The 14,588-nt window shown below is 38.0% G+C and overlaps 1 protein-coding gene and 1 pseudogene across 1 annotated transcript; one reads left to right on the forward strand and one right to left on the reverse strand.

The window, feature by feature from the left end:
• Positions 1-623: 623 nt before the first annotated feature.
• Positions 624-4,675, forward strand: LOC103949994 (gamma carbonic anhydrase-like 2, mitochondrial). The gene is made up of 2 exons (XM_048587487.1): positions 624-1,032; positions 4,037-4,675. Exons 1-2 carry the CDS (start codon positions 660-662, stop codon positions 4,411-4,413), a joined length of 750 nt encoding a protein of 249 aa, XP_048443444.1. The 5' UTR covers positions 624-659; the 3' UTR covers positions 4,414-4,675.
• Positions 4,676-8,565: 3,890 nt separating this feature from the next.
• LOC125479055 lies at positions 8,566-12,640 on the reverse strand (annotated as a pseudogene).
• Between the last annotated feature and the right edge of the window lie 1,948 nt (positions 12,641-14,588).

The following is a 14,588-nucleotide window of genomic DNA, read 5'->3' on the forward strand; positions in this document are numbered from 1 at the left end:
CGTACGTATTTTTGTCTTCTTATTTCAGAGGAACAAGAACATCAGAGAAGCACGAATTAACTAGGTAAACTAGCAAACCAAATTCTGTAGTAAACGGCTAAGATTAAAACACACACTTTTTTTTTATCAACTAACTCTTAATTTAACAAATTTTTCTTCCAAATGTTAAAAGATTCAAATTCGGATTGCCCTCCCAAAGACAAATGAGCACGATTTGATTTTTGAAGTAATAGATTCAATTTTAACATTAGCGTTTAAGTTATGACTCATGCGAAGTTTTTCAGTGTGACTGTTACATCGTCACGTGATATTATCAATTCATTCATGTTATAATACACATATCTATTTATTAACATTATACTATATATCCATGACACATTAACATTTTTCATTCATTCATACATTAATACATGAACTGGTAATACTACGTCACGTGACTGAAAATTGCTCATCGTTGAATCCAAGAGGATTCTCATTCCAATTAGATTGGACCATGATAGTTGGGCTTTTGGGCATAAAATTTTCCGGGCTTGAGCCCATTATACACACATCACAATCTGCAGCCCACATCTAAACCAACCCACTACCGACTCCCCCACCCATTCTCTCCTCGATTTCCAGCTCCCACTCCAAACCACCTCTCTCACCCCCACCCCCCAATGGCAGCCATAGCTCGCGTCTCCAGAAAAGCCCTAACCTCCTTCTCCAGCTCAGCCCATCCATCCGCCTTCCACCGCACCTTCGCCGCCGAAGCAGCAAAAGCCGCGGCCATAACACCCTCGCCGGATCGGATCAAATGGGACTACAGAGGTCAGAGAAGGATAATTCCACTCGGCCAGTGGCTCCCGAAGATCGCCGTCGACGCTTACGTGGCACCCAACGTGGTCTTGGCGGGTCAGGTCACGGTCTGCGACGGAGCATCCGTTTGGCCCGGGTCGGTCCTCCGCGGCGATCTCAATAAGATCACCGTCGGATTCTGCTCCAATGTTCAGGAACGCTGCGTCCTCCACGCCGCTTGGTCTTCCCCAACAGGTAGGTTCCCCAACTTTCTAGCTTTTTCTTTAAATATTTCATTTGGTTTCTTAATTTGTTGTTAATCCTACAATTGGTTTTTAATTATTCGAATTGAAGTGTGTTAATAGCTGAATTGCTACACTGAGTATAGCTGCTGTGTATTTGGTAAGCTGTTGAGGTTAATTAGCTGAGAATTTGAAGGAAAAAATTGAACTTTGTAAGTAGATAATGGAATTTTGTAGTGCATTTGGGTCTTTCACTAGGTGTAATGTAACTCACAAGCTGTTAGTTTTTCGGGTCCGGTAGGGTAGGCAATTCAAAATAAAAATATTACTCCTTTAGTGAAGTGGTGATGGTGACTTCTTTCTGAAAGAATAAAAGTTTCCTGTTTCCATATTGTCATTGCATCGTGTCAATAGTGAGGTAGTAATATAGTGGTTGGAAGCTCGAGTTGATGTCCCTTTGAAGAAATTTCACCAGGTTGTTACTCATTATTTCCTCCTTTCCCAATCTTCGAGTTCTGGGGATTTGGAAAGAATTAGTTTGGAAGGATAAATGGATTGAAGTCTCCTTTGTGCGGATTTTTCTTATCTACCAATGTGTCTGCTCTCTCTATTTGAGTGGTTGGAGTTTAGTTTTTGTAGAATTTGAATGATTTGGAAGTTACGTGTGTTCTTCTTTACCAACAACAACAACAACAAAGTCTTTTCCCACTAAGTGGGGTCGGCTATATGAATCCTAAAACGCCATTGCGCTCGGTTCTGTGTCACGTCTTCGGTTAGATCCAAGTACTCTTAAGTCTTTTCTTAGGGTCTCTTCCAAAGTCTTCCTAGGTCTTCCTCTACCCCTTCGGCCCTAAACTTCTGTCTCGTAATCGCATCTTCTCACCAGAGCATCAGTTGACCTTCGTTTCACATGTCCAAACCACCGTAACCGATTTTCTCTTATCTTTCCTTCAATTTCAGCTACTCCTACTTTACTTTGGATATCCTCATTCCTAATCTTATCCTTTATCGTGTGCCCACACATCCAACGAAGCATTCTCATCTCCGCTACACCTATTTTATGTACGTGTTAGATGCTTCACCGCCCAACATTCCATGCCATAAAGCATTATCGGCCTTATTGCCGTCCTATAAAATTTTCCCTTAAGCTTCAATGGCATACGACGGTCACACAGCATGCCGGATGCACTCTTCCACTTCAACCATCCAGCTTGCATTCTATGGTTGAGGTCTCCATCCAACTCTCTGTTCTTTTGCAAGACAGATCCTAGGTAGCGAAAGCGGTCACTCTTTGGTACTTCCTGATCTCCAATCCTCACCCCTAACTCATTTGAGCCTCCATTTGCACTGAACTGAGCCTAGTTTCATGCAAGCATTGTTGAGGTAGTTATTGATGAGGTATCATTTCGTAGTTTTAATCCTTCTGCCATGATTTGGAAGGAGTATCTTGCGATGCAAATTTGTACTTGGATTATTGCACATGGTAGACATTGGGATACCATCTGATTCTTTATCACTATTGTTTTGAACGTATGGCACAAATTGTTAAGGGAATCAAAGTCGTTTCCTCCTTGGATTTTGTTGTTCTTTGAGAACCATTGTGCTTTTGTCGACCGGAAGAAAGGGACCGTCTTGTGCAATAGTATGTGGCTATTATCTGAGTAGTATGGGCATAAAGAAATAGAAGGGGTATTTTTTTAAAAACAAAAGTGCGCAGGGTGTAGTTTTTTCTTCTAGAGGTAGTGTGCAATTGCCGCTGCCATTTGGAGTTTCTATTCAAATATGGGGCCTATATATTGCATGGACAGGGACACAGATACGGCAATACGCGATACGTGACATGCCGACACTTTAAATAAGGACAGGGACACAACTAGGACACATCGATTAAAATATAATAAATTTATAATAATATTACATATATTATAATTTATAATATAACAAAGTACCCATGTTCATCAAATTCATTCACCATACATAATAATTTAAACAACACAAGATTCAAGTCTCAATGATCTTCAAGTCTCTCTTTCTATTTCTTCTTGAACTTAATTGTCGTCATTAGTAAAGATTCCGGCCTCTAATTGGAGAGAGATGACTGAAGAGGAGTTTGGCAAACTTTTAGGTTTTAGAAATTTCAGTAGTTACAGAATTGCCCCAAAATGTCTTTACATTTACAAAAAGTGTCTGGACCGTGTCCAAACTGTGTCCGGGGTGTGTCCGAGGCATGTCGGGTGTCAGGGTATCCAACACTCCGACACTTTGGGGTTTCGGAGTGTCCGTGCAACATCTATTAGACTATCCTTAGTTCATTCTCCATTTCCTGAATTCATGGCTAGAGAAATATGCTAGGCATGGGTGTCAAGTATTATACAATATAGAAATTCTCTTCTTTGTGAGGAACAGCAGGTTCCGATAATTAGTGATGGATAAGATCAGTAGAATGTGATATGTAAGAAAGTGGTAATATCGATTATTTTGCCATTTGTATTTAATGTTTTAAAACAGCTGAGTGTTTCTGGGAATCTGGTCATTCCTGAACTTATATCTCGCAACATCTCTTGCTTGAAACTTTTTGACCTTTAGGTTTATAATTGGGGTGTAAATTCACTTCATTCAAGAATTTGGAATTTCCTTATGTTCTAACATTTAGCATATAACCATAGAGCATCGTGTTTCTTGGTTCGTTTTAGGCCGAGTTTCCACTGATCTCTACATTGTTCCTGGTCCTATCCAGAGACCAACCTTAATTTACGTCAACTTCTAATGAATATAATGATCTGGTCTATCTTTTTCATTGGCTCTGTTTAAAGAGCATATGCTTTCATTTTAAAAATACATCGGTTGTTTGTGCATCCTGGAAGGTGACTATGACTCTTGTAAATCATTGTTATTTGTTGTTGATGTGTTTTCTCGACGTGCATATCACGTCTGTCATGGAATGTAAGGGATCTATTGCTATTTGATCTACTGGGATTTTCTGAATTTATAATACGCAACCACTTTCACTTTCTCAGGACTTCCAGCAGAGACATCCATTGAGAGGTTTGTGACTATTGGCGCATACAGTCTGTTGCGGTCCTGCACAATTGAGCCAGAATGCATCATCGGGCAACATTCGATCCTAATGGAAGGTTCCTTGGTGGAGACCCACGCTATCCTTGAAGCTGGATCTGTGGTTCCCCCGGGAAGGAGAATTCCGACTGGTGAACTTTGGGCTGGAAACCCGGCAAGGTTTGTCCGAACTCTGACACATGAAGAGACCTTGGAGATCCCGAAACTCGCTATCGCCATAAACGATCTAAGCAAAGAATATTTCCAAGAATTCCTCCCGTATTCCACAGTATATTTGGAGGTTGAAAAGTTCAAGAAATCTTTGGGGATTTCCATTTGATCAGTTTCATCGTCATGTTTCCTTGTATCGTTTAGTTGGAGGCTTTCCTTGTAAGGAAATAAGCAGCTTCGAGACAGAGCTATCTTTTTGGGGTGTCCACCTTGTATTTCGATCGTCCTGTTTTGAAATATCAATCGACAATCGGATGTTCTAATCGTAGTTTCCGGCCGGCACGTAACAGGAAACTCCGATCACTTGCATCCCCATTTGTTTAAGCTCAGCTGACTTGATGTCATATATAAAAAGATTCACCATTGCTGTTCTTCTAGAGTTATGATATCCATATCAGATCTAGAATTTGAACATTGGGGGTTTTTATATACAAGTTTTTTAGATAGAAACAAGGTGCGAGGCGCTTAGTATTTCTTTTCAGTTTATTCACCAAGATATTTCGTCGAATACTTGGTAGACTCGTTGTCAGTCAAATCATATTATGCACATGTCAACAGAGATTGACTTATGCTGATACGATCTAATGAGCGATAAAAGATAGAATTTGTAAAGTGATATCGATTCAACCTGTTGAGATGTACCTAGCAGGCATTACAACAAATATTTAGCAGGCACAAATGAGAATTGTAAAAATTGAAAGATGGCTAACTTTGATGTTTTGTTCGTTTGTCGGCTGCCGACTGTATATTAATTTCCATTATTTTTCCTATTGGTCAGATGCAGGCTATAACTTGTTTTTATGTTTTTGGTTTGAACATTGATTGATGGAAAAGGGCACCAAACAAATCCCAATCGATATATTTCTAAGAAATAAGGTTTGACATGTCCCCGGTTGCAACATTGCTAATTATTTGGGATAACATGTCTTTTAGAAATGTTCTGGTTGTATGGTGAGGGAATCTCGCGCGCGATCTAAGAGATATTTCTTCTATTTTTCTTTCATTGAACTTCAAAAAAAAAAAAAAAAAAATCCTATTCAATGCGACCGATTTATTTATCTCCTTAAATATAGAATAATAATTCCTGTTATATATGCAATGTATATGCTTTGCAAGATTTGATTCATGCGGGAATATACAATGCAAGGTTTCGTATTTTTAAAAGAAAAAAACATTATTTAGCTAGGTCAAGAGTTCGATTCTGTTGACAAAAATGAAAGTTCATATCCTTGAAAAGCAATGCCAAAGTAATGTTACTTGACTAGGTCACGATTTTGATTATAATTAGTTGTTGGGTCAAATCTAGTTTCGTTTTCAATAAGGTTTGATATAAATTAGATATATTCATTTTCCCTTGAAAGACATGCACTAAATCATGGAGAAAATGGGACAAGAAATTAGGTTTAAGTCATTGAGTGCGTGGCTTCAGCCTTCATGGGTTTCTGTCTCTAGTGAAAAGATACTGAGACGGCTTCGGAAAATAAAATCTTATGGTTTGGCAGGCGTGGGCGTAGTTACGTTGACGACAACGTATATAATTTTTTAGTGAAGTCGGGTTTAAATTTTTTACTACAATTTCAAATTAGTTTAAAGTAAAATATTAATCGTTTAAAAAATAAAATCTTATAGCTGTTGTCTCAACTAACAATTTTCTTCTGATTTGCCCTATCAACTTTCAGTTTGATTCTAATCCCCTCTTGGTTACATTTTTAAAGCCGTAATTATGCGAATATAACAACTTTTCCAACCACCAACCAGAAAAGGAGACCTTCAATTTCAACACTTCACTTGAGCATACCTAAATCGGATGGCAATGATTACATTGAATATTCACAGCTAGTCTAAGTGCTATATTTTGAGATCGGGTTTTTATGATAAATAGTTCTAAATTGATCAAACTCATCATTTTGGTCTCTTACTTTTAAAATCAATCAATGTCGTCCCTGACATTTATTACCGTACATCAATTTAGTCATTCCGTTAAAATTCCGTCAACTATTATGTTAGTTTGTATGTGAGACCCACAAATCCAATGAAATGGTGACACATGGATTACACAAAATAAAGGTTTTTACTGCAAATAGTCTCTGACATTGATCCAACTCCTCATTTTGATTCTCAAGTTTCAAAAGACTTTCAATATCACACATCAATTTAATCCTCCTGTTAAAATTTCGTCAATATTTATGTCTCATTAATCCAATCATATGGCGCCATATTTTTTTTTTTTAAGATTTAAAACTACAAGTAAAATAAGAAACTAAAAACCAAAATTAAAAGAAAAAGTCATCATCGTCATGATCAGGGTATGCTCAAAAAGAAAAGGAAGACAGCATGACACCATTAGACTACTTGGCCTCCTGAACTACTCCTTATTCTCTTTAATTGGTTATAATACTATCAAGTTTGAATTGAATTTGGATTCGATTTTATCCAATTTAGATTGATTTTTTTTCTAATTGGGGTTGTGGGATACGAGAAAAATGTCAGCATGAAATACTTGTTTGTTGGTTCACTCTTAAAAAAATAGTTTGTTATAGTTTATCCACATGGAGTCATATGATTGGATTAGTGAGACCACATTAACTCACAAACGAAAAATATCGATGAAATTTTAACTAAATGACTAAAATTGATGTGCGGTAGTGAAAGTTAATGACCAAATTAATCAATTTTTGAAACTTAGGGACCAAAATGAGGAGTTGGATCAATGTCAGGGACCAACTGCGATAAAAACCCTTATTTTGTGTAATCCACATGTCACCATTTCATTGGATTTGTGGGTCCAACATACAAACTAATAGAATAGTTGACGAAATCTTAACGGAATGATCAAATTGATGTGGAGTAGTGAATGTCAGGGACGACATTGATTGATTTTAAAAATGAGAGACCAAAAGGATGAGTTTGATCCATCTCATGACCATTTGTGATAAAAATCATTTTGAGATCAAGTACGATATTCATTTATTAAAGTTCAAAATCCATAAAAGAATGGAGGATAGAGTGCGATTACATATGCTTCGATAAAAACCTTGTTGAAAATTTCAACCCGATCAAAGAAAAAAAGAGCATCCCACGCCAACAGATTTATAAATTAGTTCTATTCTCGAAAAGAAGATCACTTATTACATTTCTTCAAACAAGTTCTTCCATCATCCAACCGTAGCCCAATCCTTGCTAATTTGTGAGCGACACTATTTGCTTCCCTCCGCATGCGGTTGAGCTTCCTATGAGGAATGAGGCGCATAAAATGGCGAGCTTCATTAAACACTAAACTCTTAAGTTATACTAAACTAAAGTAATGTGAGAGGTTTTAAACTCGGAATATAATACATTAAAAAGAAAGACTATTTCCGCCAAGACTATGTACCACTTGCTAAAAGAAATGGAAACATTATTATTAGAAATGAGGAGGAAATTGCGACTAAGGCAAGGCATCATTTGTTGTGCATTAATGTGACCATTTAATGTCATAAACCACTAAGCATTGTGGAATACCAAATTGCTAATTTTTATTTAATATATTCCATCTTCCAAATGAACAAAGATTTTGACGTCTCAACCGTTTTATACTTCTGTTTGTTTGCAACCCATCTCTATAAATTCCACTCTTTCTCTTATCCCATTTGCAACTTCAATGGCTTCTCCACATCCATCACCTCTCCTTTTCCCCTCTGCGTCGTCGACTTGCCTCGCCGTCGATATGTGTCATGGCGGAGACCAAGGCGATCGATATATGTGTCACGGCGGAAACCACATAAAGGAGGTATTTGAGAGAGTGATATGATCCATGGAGGTGGACGTGATGATTCATACCTTTGTGGTTCTGTGTTCTTGTGTTTGCCGAAAAATGTGGGATGTTGGTACGGTTCAATCAAATAAAATCTCTCAAAATTTGGGTCTTTTAATTTGATTGAGCCGTGCCAATATCACAGTTGACTTTTCACTTCATGGTGTTTCGTTTTAAGTAAACATACACAAATAAAACTAGTTTCAAACTTCTAAGCGAAAATGAAATTAGAAGCGGTGTACATGCACAAGTTGACGGCCTTCTATTGTATGTTCAGCATAAGGTTTTCTGTATATTTAGTATCTGTTGAGAAATATTTTTGATTAAAAGTTTATAACCAGTTCTGTTTTTGCAGATTCCCTTGTTTCTAATTAGTTCGTATACATGCGTACATACACACAACATATACGTATACAATCCCATTCATGCTTTTCTATATTTTCTTGAAAATTAATCTTGCACGTAATATAAAGACTGGATCAACTGTATATTAATCCGTTTTCATATCGCATGAACGCGTTCTATGCAGAAAGGAAAACACCTAACTGCAAATTAAATTACGGCCATACAGGCCGTTCATCGATTCGTGTAACCTAAGCGTATAAACAGTTCTGTGCTGCTAGAAGGTAATAAAACAAAGAGATTCAAGGGAAGAGCAGCAGGCAACATCTAATGCTCCAATGGTGCTGGTGCTGGTGCTGGAGTATATGACAGCACAAGATAAATGGTGCTGTAGACATGAAGAGTGCAACGAGCATCACTATCCTTCTGAGCTTCCCCGGTCAACCTTGAAGAGCCACGTGCAATTTCTCCCCCGCAAAATATTCCTGCCAACGGAACCCTGGGGAAGTTCTCCACAAAAGGAGAGCCATCAACATTGGTCCGTCCAAAGAATGGCTCACCACGGCCACAACAAGCGAACATAAAACCCCCAAATACTTCACTCATGTGACGGCGATGTTTTGGATTTTCATCTAACTTCAATTTTTTCAGGCTTGCAGAGATGTTGCTACATGAAGCTAATGCAGTTTGAGGATCTGAACGATAGAAGTTGAAGTAATCACCAGTTTTTATGCCTACGCCACTGACATAAAGGTACTGATCATCTCCTCTGCAGAAAAAGCCTCGTGTTAAAACTCAAATCATAAAGATTTATCAAATTATCAAGCATATTTAAATCAAAGAAATCAAAAGAGGATCCTAGTTTCCTAAAATTAATCACTTTACTGCAGCCAGGACTTTATTGCCAGTGACCAGACCACACAATAACACAGAAGGCAGATGCAGATGCAGATGATAAGATATAAACATAATATATGAAGATTAAGATTGTAGTACCGTCTGAATTAAGATCTTTTACTTTACATTCTTTAAATTGATTTTCCGGCAATGATCCTGTACCATTCATAATTTTAATGTGGAAAACAACAGTAACTACAGTGAAGTGGTAGATGGAGCAAGGAGTTTGACAGGGATGAGCAGATGAACCATAAATCGAAGCATAGGACACAGTGAAGGATGTTCTTGTTTTAAGGAATTTCATATTTCTTCGTTACAAGAACATATGCAGCAACAATAAGACAATTTACTAGCCAATATACAAAGCAGTCATGAGTATTACCCTACAACTCCATGGTATTCCAAGGATGTAATCCACCTTGGCTTCTCTGACCTGAGAGAGATTTTTCTACGTTTGTAACCCCGATGTACAGATCAGAAGAATCAGCATGATTTCCTAACTGTCACATATTCATTTCAAAAACATATACAAGTACTTGTAAGAATGCATGATATATCAACAGTTCTAAAACTCTTAGATTTAGAAATTCACTTGTAATATTTTTGATTCATTAGTCGAACGTAAAACATTTCAAGTCAACTGGCACTTTCTGCATGCACCACTTGGAGTTTAACTGTGAGTTTTACCCCATCATTGATATCATCAAGAATTTGTTGACCATCAAGAATTTCTGGGTGTCCTTCTCTTCTAGCAGTAAGCCAAGTAGAATGCTCGCACTCATTCACTTTGACAGAAACAGCCTTGTGCCTGGGACCAACTGTGGACACTCCGTTTGACAATGCAATTTTGGAATTGAATGTCTCCAATACCTTCTCATTTATACCAAACCAAATAAGTGATTAACAAAACACATTGGATAGTTTGACATATAACTTTACAGAACAGAAAGCTACCATAGACATACACATTGTTAAGAGTAAGTGAAAATGAGTGGGCCCAGGTTTCCACATGAAAGCAGGACGACGGAAGCAAACAAGTTAACGGAAATTAAGAGGCAAATATCTACAGAACCGTACAAGCCTATAATGAGGCGTACAAGATCTGGAAAGTGCACTAATAAATAAGAGCAATTGAAAAGAAAAAAAATAACATGCATATAAAGAGTGACAGAAAACCTTTGCTCGTGAACAGTAGAGATTAGCATGCATCTCTCAAATATGAGACCCTTAAAATTATGCTATATACTATAGCTGAAAATTGAAAGCGCAAGAAATTTTATAAAATCATGAAAGCATTAAATATGTTTACAAAAAAAAAAAAAAAAAAAAAAATTAAACAAAAAAAATATTACTTCACAATGAATACATCTGGATGTGTTTCCAATCTTTTACGGGGCTTTGCAAAGTATACGTACAATCCAAAGAAAGCTCTGATTTTGCAAGGCTACAGTAGCAATCTATCAAGAAATGATGCGTCTTTTATTTCTTTACTTTGTATGTGACACTTCTGAAGGCATGCATGTTAGTTAACTTAGCATAAAACTACGTTGTAAACAATATGGGCAAAACAGTACTTTATAATGAATAAACAAACCAAACATTTACCATGTGGCTTGCCTTATCCTGGGCAAATATAAGAGCAACAGCGTCTGTAAAGTATTTTGCACTCCCGCAGACATTTCTAGACTCGTTCTCACTTCTATATAGAAAACGACCTCTTTCATCACCCACAATGACAGTTTCTGCAGGCATAGCATAATCTGCAACAAATTGAGACATTGAGATACAATCAACAAAATTTGACCCAGCATGAGCATGCAACAGAAAAGTTAATCACAACACAAATCTGGAAGCAGCAGCTTATCCTCACTAATGTTTCAAGTGATAAAGATAATCATCCCTCATTTTTCTAGCTATCAAACAAAATATTTTCTTTTGATTATATTCTCAGTACTCACCCAATGCATCAACAATCGGTTTCATGTCAAGAAGCCCATCCTGCACCATCAATCATGTCCCGAGTTAGCAATGCAGCAAAGGAAAGCTACATCTGATTCAAATAAAGAGAGAAAGAGGCAATCAAGTGTGAGGACAGCCACTCACTCCAAACATAATAATTCCAACTGGGGATGTGCAATCTGAAACAGACGCTGTGTATCCATTAATATCCGTGATGAATTTATCAAGCAAGACCTCTTGAGGTTCCTGATGTCATTATAAAATTTTACACATCACGAAAATCCATTATTCAAACAGTAGAAAAGCTTGAATGACTCTACAAATTCCCAAAAATGACAATAACCAACCAAAAAACTGTATGTCCTAAGTTCCCCATTTCGAAATCCATCACTGTGGAATTCTTAAGAAATCAGCGTAGTAGTTTTATGGTAAATTTGGCACCTTTGTTGTTCGTAACAGCGGGATGACATCAACTTTCAATCCGGCACAAAGCCAACAGTCAAAAGGATGCCACAGTTACATCCTTTGCTGGTATAGAGCATCTTCGTCACTTCCATCACCACAAAACTTCTCCCACATAACCTAAACAACAAATGTTACCCACAATTAGTAAAGAATTAAACTTTCTACATGTAACGCAGGCACACCGAAAACACAACCACAAAACCTCTTTTGATTTCATCGGTAGGAATCTTCCAACAATTCCACTTGAAGTAGAAAGACTGAATGGAACACTGGACCCAATTTTTTCGATATCTGCAATTTCAAACAAATAAACAACAGAAAATTCCATAATTTGCTTCTCTTAATTAAAATCATCTAAATTCGATACTAATTATAATTAAAGGGCTATAAGAGCAACAACACATACAAGCTTGGAAATGTCATACAATCGAAACCCACTTCCAATATTAGCTACAACGAAATGAGGCCGTATCGGTTCGGCCAGAACCTTCTCGATAACCTCATTCACAGCAACCTGTCAATTCCAACACAAAATTTGAGAAAGTGTGAGTGAAAATTTGAGCTTGTGATTTTCTCGGAAACCAAACAAGGGGTCTAGACGCTAAACCAACCTTAGGCGAGGGGTGGAGAGAGAGGGCGGAGGCGAGTTTCGGTCGATTGAGGATGCGACTGCAGATTTGGTTCCAGGATTTGCTAACGCACGCCGCCGATGCGAAGGATAGGGCGGGTAGACGCGAAAGGATGTTGTGGAGAAGGTCGTCGTTTATCGGCGAAAACAACCCTGTCGCCGTCGTATGGGGCCGTTTTGTGTCGATTTTTATCGCCGACGACGACGACGATGCCACGTCCATCGGAGCGCTGGTTGTTTCGTAAAGGTGCTGCCGACTTTGGATTGTAGAAGTTTGATCCTTTCCGCCTAATCTTCCTCGACAAACAATCTTTGAAATTTGATGTTAAAAATAAAAGTTTATTTTAAAAATTATAATAACTGTTACACTAAATTTTAAGGGTCTAGATTGTTTAATGAGATGGATCAGATGGAAGGGATTCAAAGAGGATCCATTTTCGTTGGAAAAATCGAATTATAGGTAACAATTAGAGAGATTAAAATGGGTCCGGCCCTTACATGACGACGTTGGTTCAAACTTTGTCGGTGACTAATCTAACAAAATCTATCTTTTAAAAAAAAAAAAAAAAATATAGCCTGACTCCAATTATTATTTGACACATTAAATAAATAACAAAAAAAAATTAATTTATAAATACATGTCAATCAATTATTGGATCTATAGAGAGATTACATCCATTTTGGGTGCAGAAGATTTGATCTCAGAATCAGACACCATGAGTTTAATATGTATTACACTATTATCATAGTGTGAGTTTGATAATGATGAGTTTTATATGTTAAATATGGACCCATCCACTTTTAATTTTTCTTTAGGGGTGTGCTATCCACACACTCATTTTTACTTCTTACACATCCCTTGTTAATTTCTGTCCGTTAATCTTCTTCATTTAATCCGATCCGACGGTCAAAAATTAAAAGGGTGTGTGAGAAGTAAGAAGGAGTATGTGGATATCACACCTCTTTCTTTATTGTATGATTGGCTACTTATTTTCTTTATTTTTGTTATTTATTGTATATGTATCACACTCATGAGATCATTATATTGAACTCACAAATAAGAATTATTCTCATGGCACTCAAATTTTTAGATTTACTATAGGAGTTTGATTCCTATACTCTTGGCATCACACATAGTTTTCTGGTTTAGTGTGGAAGGTGTGACATTCCGTTCCGGAATTATCGAAACGTACATGTGAAATGACCATTTTGCCCCTAGTTAGTTGGTTGTGTTATTGGTTATTTGTGTGCCTTGTTGGCATGCTTGGGGATTACACACATACCCTCATTGTCCCTATCCCTTTCTCAGTCTCTTTCCCTGTCTCTCTCTCTCTCCCGAGTCTCTATCCTTCTTCTTCTCCTTCAAACTCGTACGGACACACACACAACTACACTAAAACATCACAGATCGAGGGAACCAAGACCGCCATCGTGCTTGTGAGGCTGAGAGGAATCGAGTGGTGCCATTTTCAGGTGAGAAACCAGTCGTTTTCACGTCGATTTCGTAAGCTCCGTTTTGAACACTGTTCATGCAAACTTATTCTAGCTTGTTTTTGGACTTTTGGAGCTCTTAGATGTCCTTGTGAGGTTCCCAGGAGCTTGGGAGTGCATCGTTGGACGAGGTTGAACGTAGGGATAGCCTGGTTCGAGTTTGGCCAGCTATGGAGTTTTTTTACAAGTAAAACCTTATAGTTTTAGGCCTTAAAACTTGTTGGGACATGTTCTACTAGTTCTAAGGTTGATTTTGGTGCAAGAAGCGTGAAAAATGGTTGAAAAACGAACTAGAAAACCCAAGTTTCAGGTTTTCCGGCGACGGCGCCAGCGACGGAGCCGGAGTCTCGTTGGAGAAGGTGACGGAATATTCCTGACGCCGTTAACGGAATCTGTCAGTTTTGACGGAATATTCCTAACGGCGTCAGTTGACGCCGTCAGTGTGCGCCACACGTGCCTGCGCGTGGCCGGCGCGTGGCAGCACGTGCGGCGGAGGAAAATTTTTCTAAAAATATGGTTGTGATCCTGAGGTTGTGTAGAGCACGTTGGTATATTCATTTGTCCATTTTGAGCAATGTATGAGAAGTTATTTTGAACGGAAGGTTATGTGCTTTAAAGTTAACGTTTTTATAGTTAATTCGCATATAGGTGACACGTATCCCGAGGACGAGCGTGCACACTTGAGGCAGGGGGGCTACGACCCTTCCAC

Source organism: the organism of the source record quoted next, unplaced genomic scaffold, assembly GCF_019419815.1.
Source record: "Pyrus x bretschneideri cultivar Hongxiangsu unplaced genomic scaffold, Pyrus_bretschneideri_v1 Contig27, whole genome shotgun sequence".
NCBI lineage: Eukaryota > Viridiplantae > Streptophyta > Magnoliopsida > Rosales > Rosaceae > Pyrus > Pyrus x bretschneideri.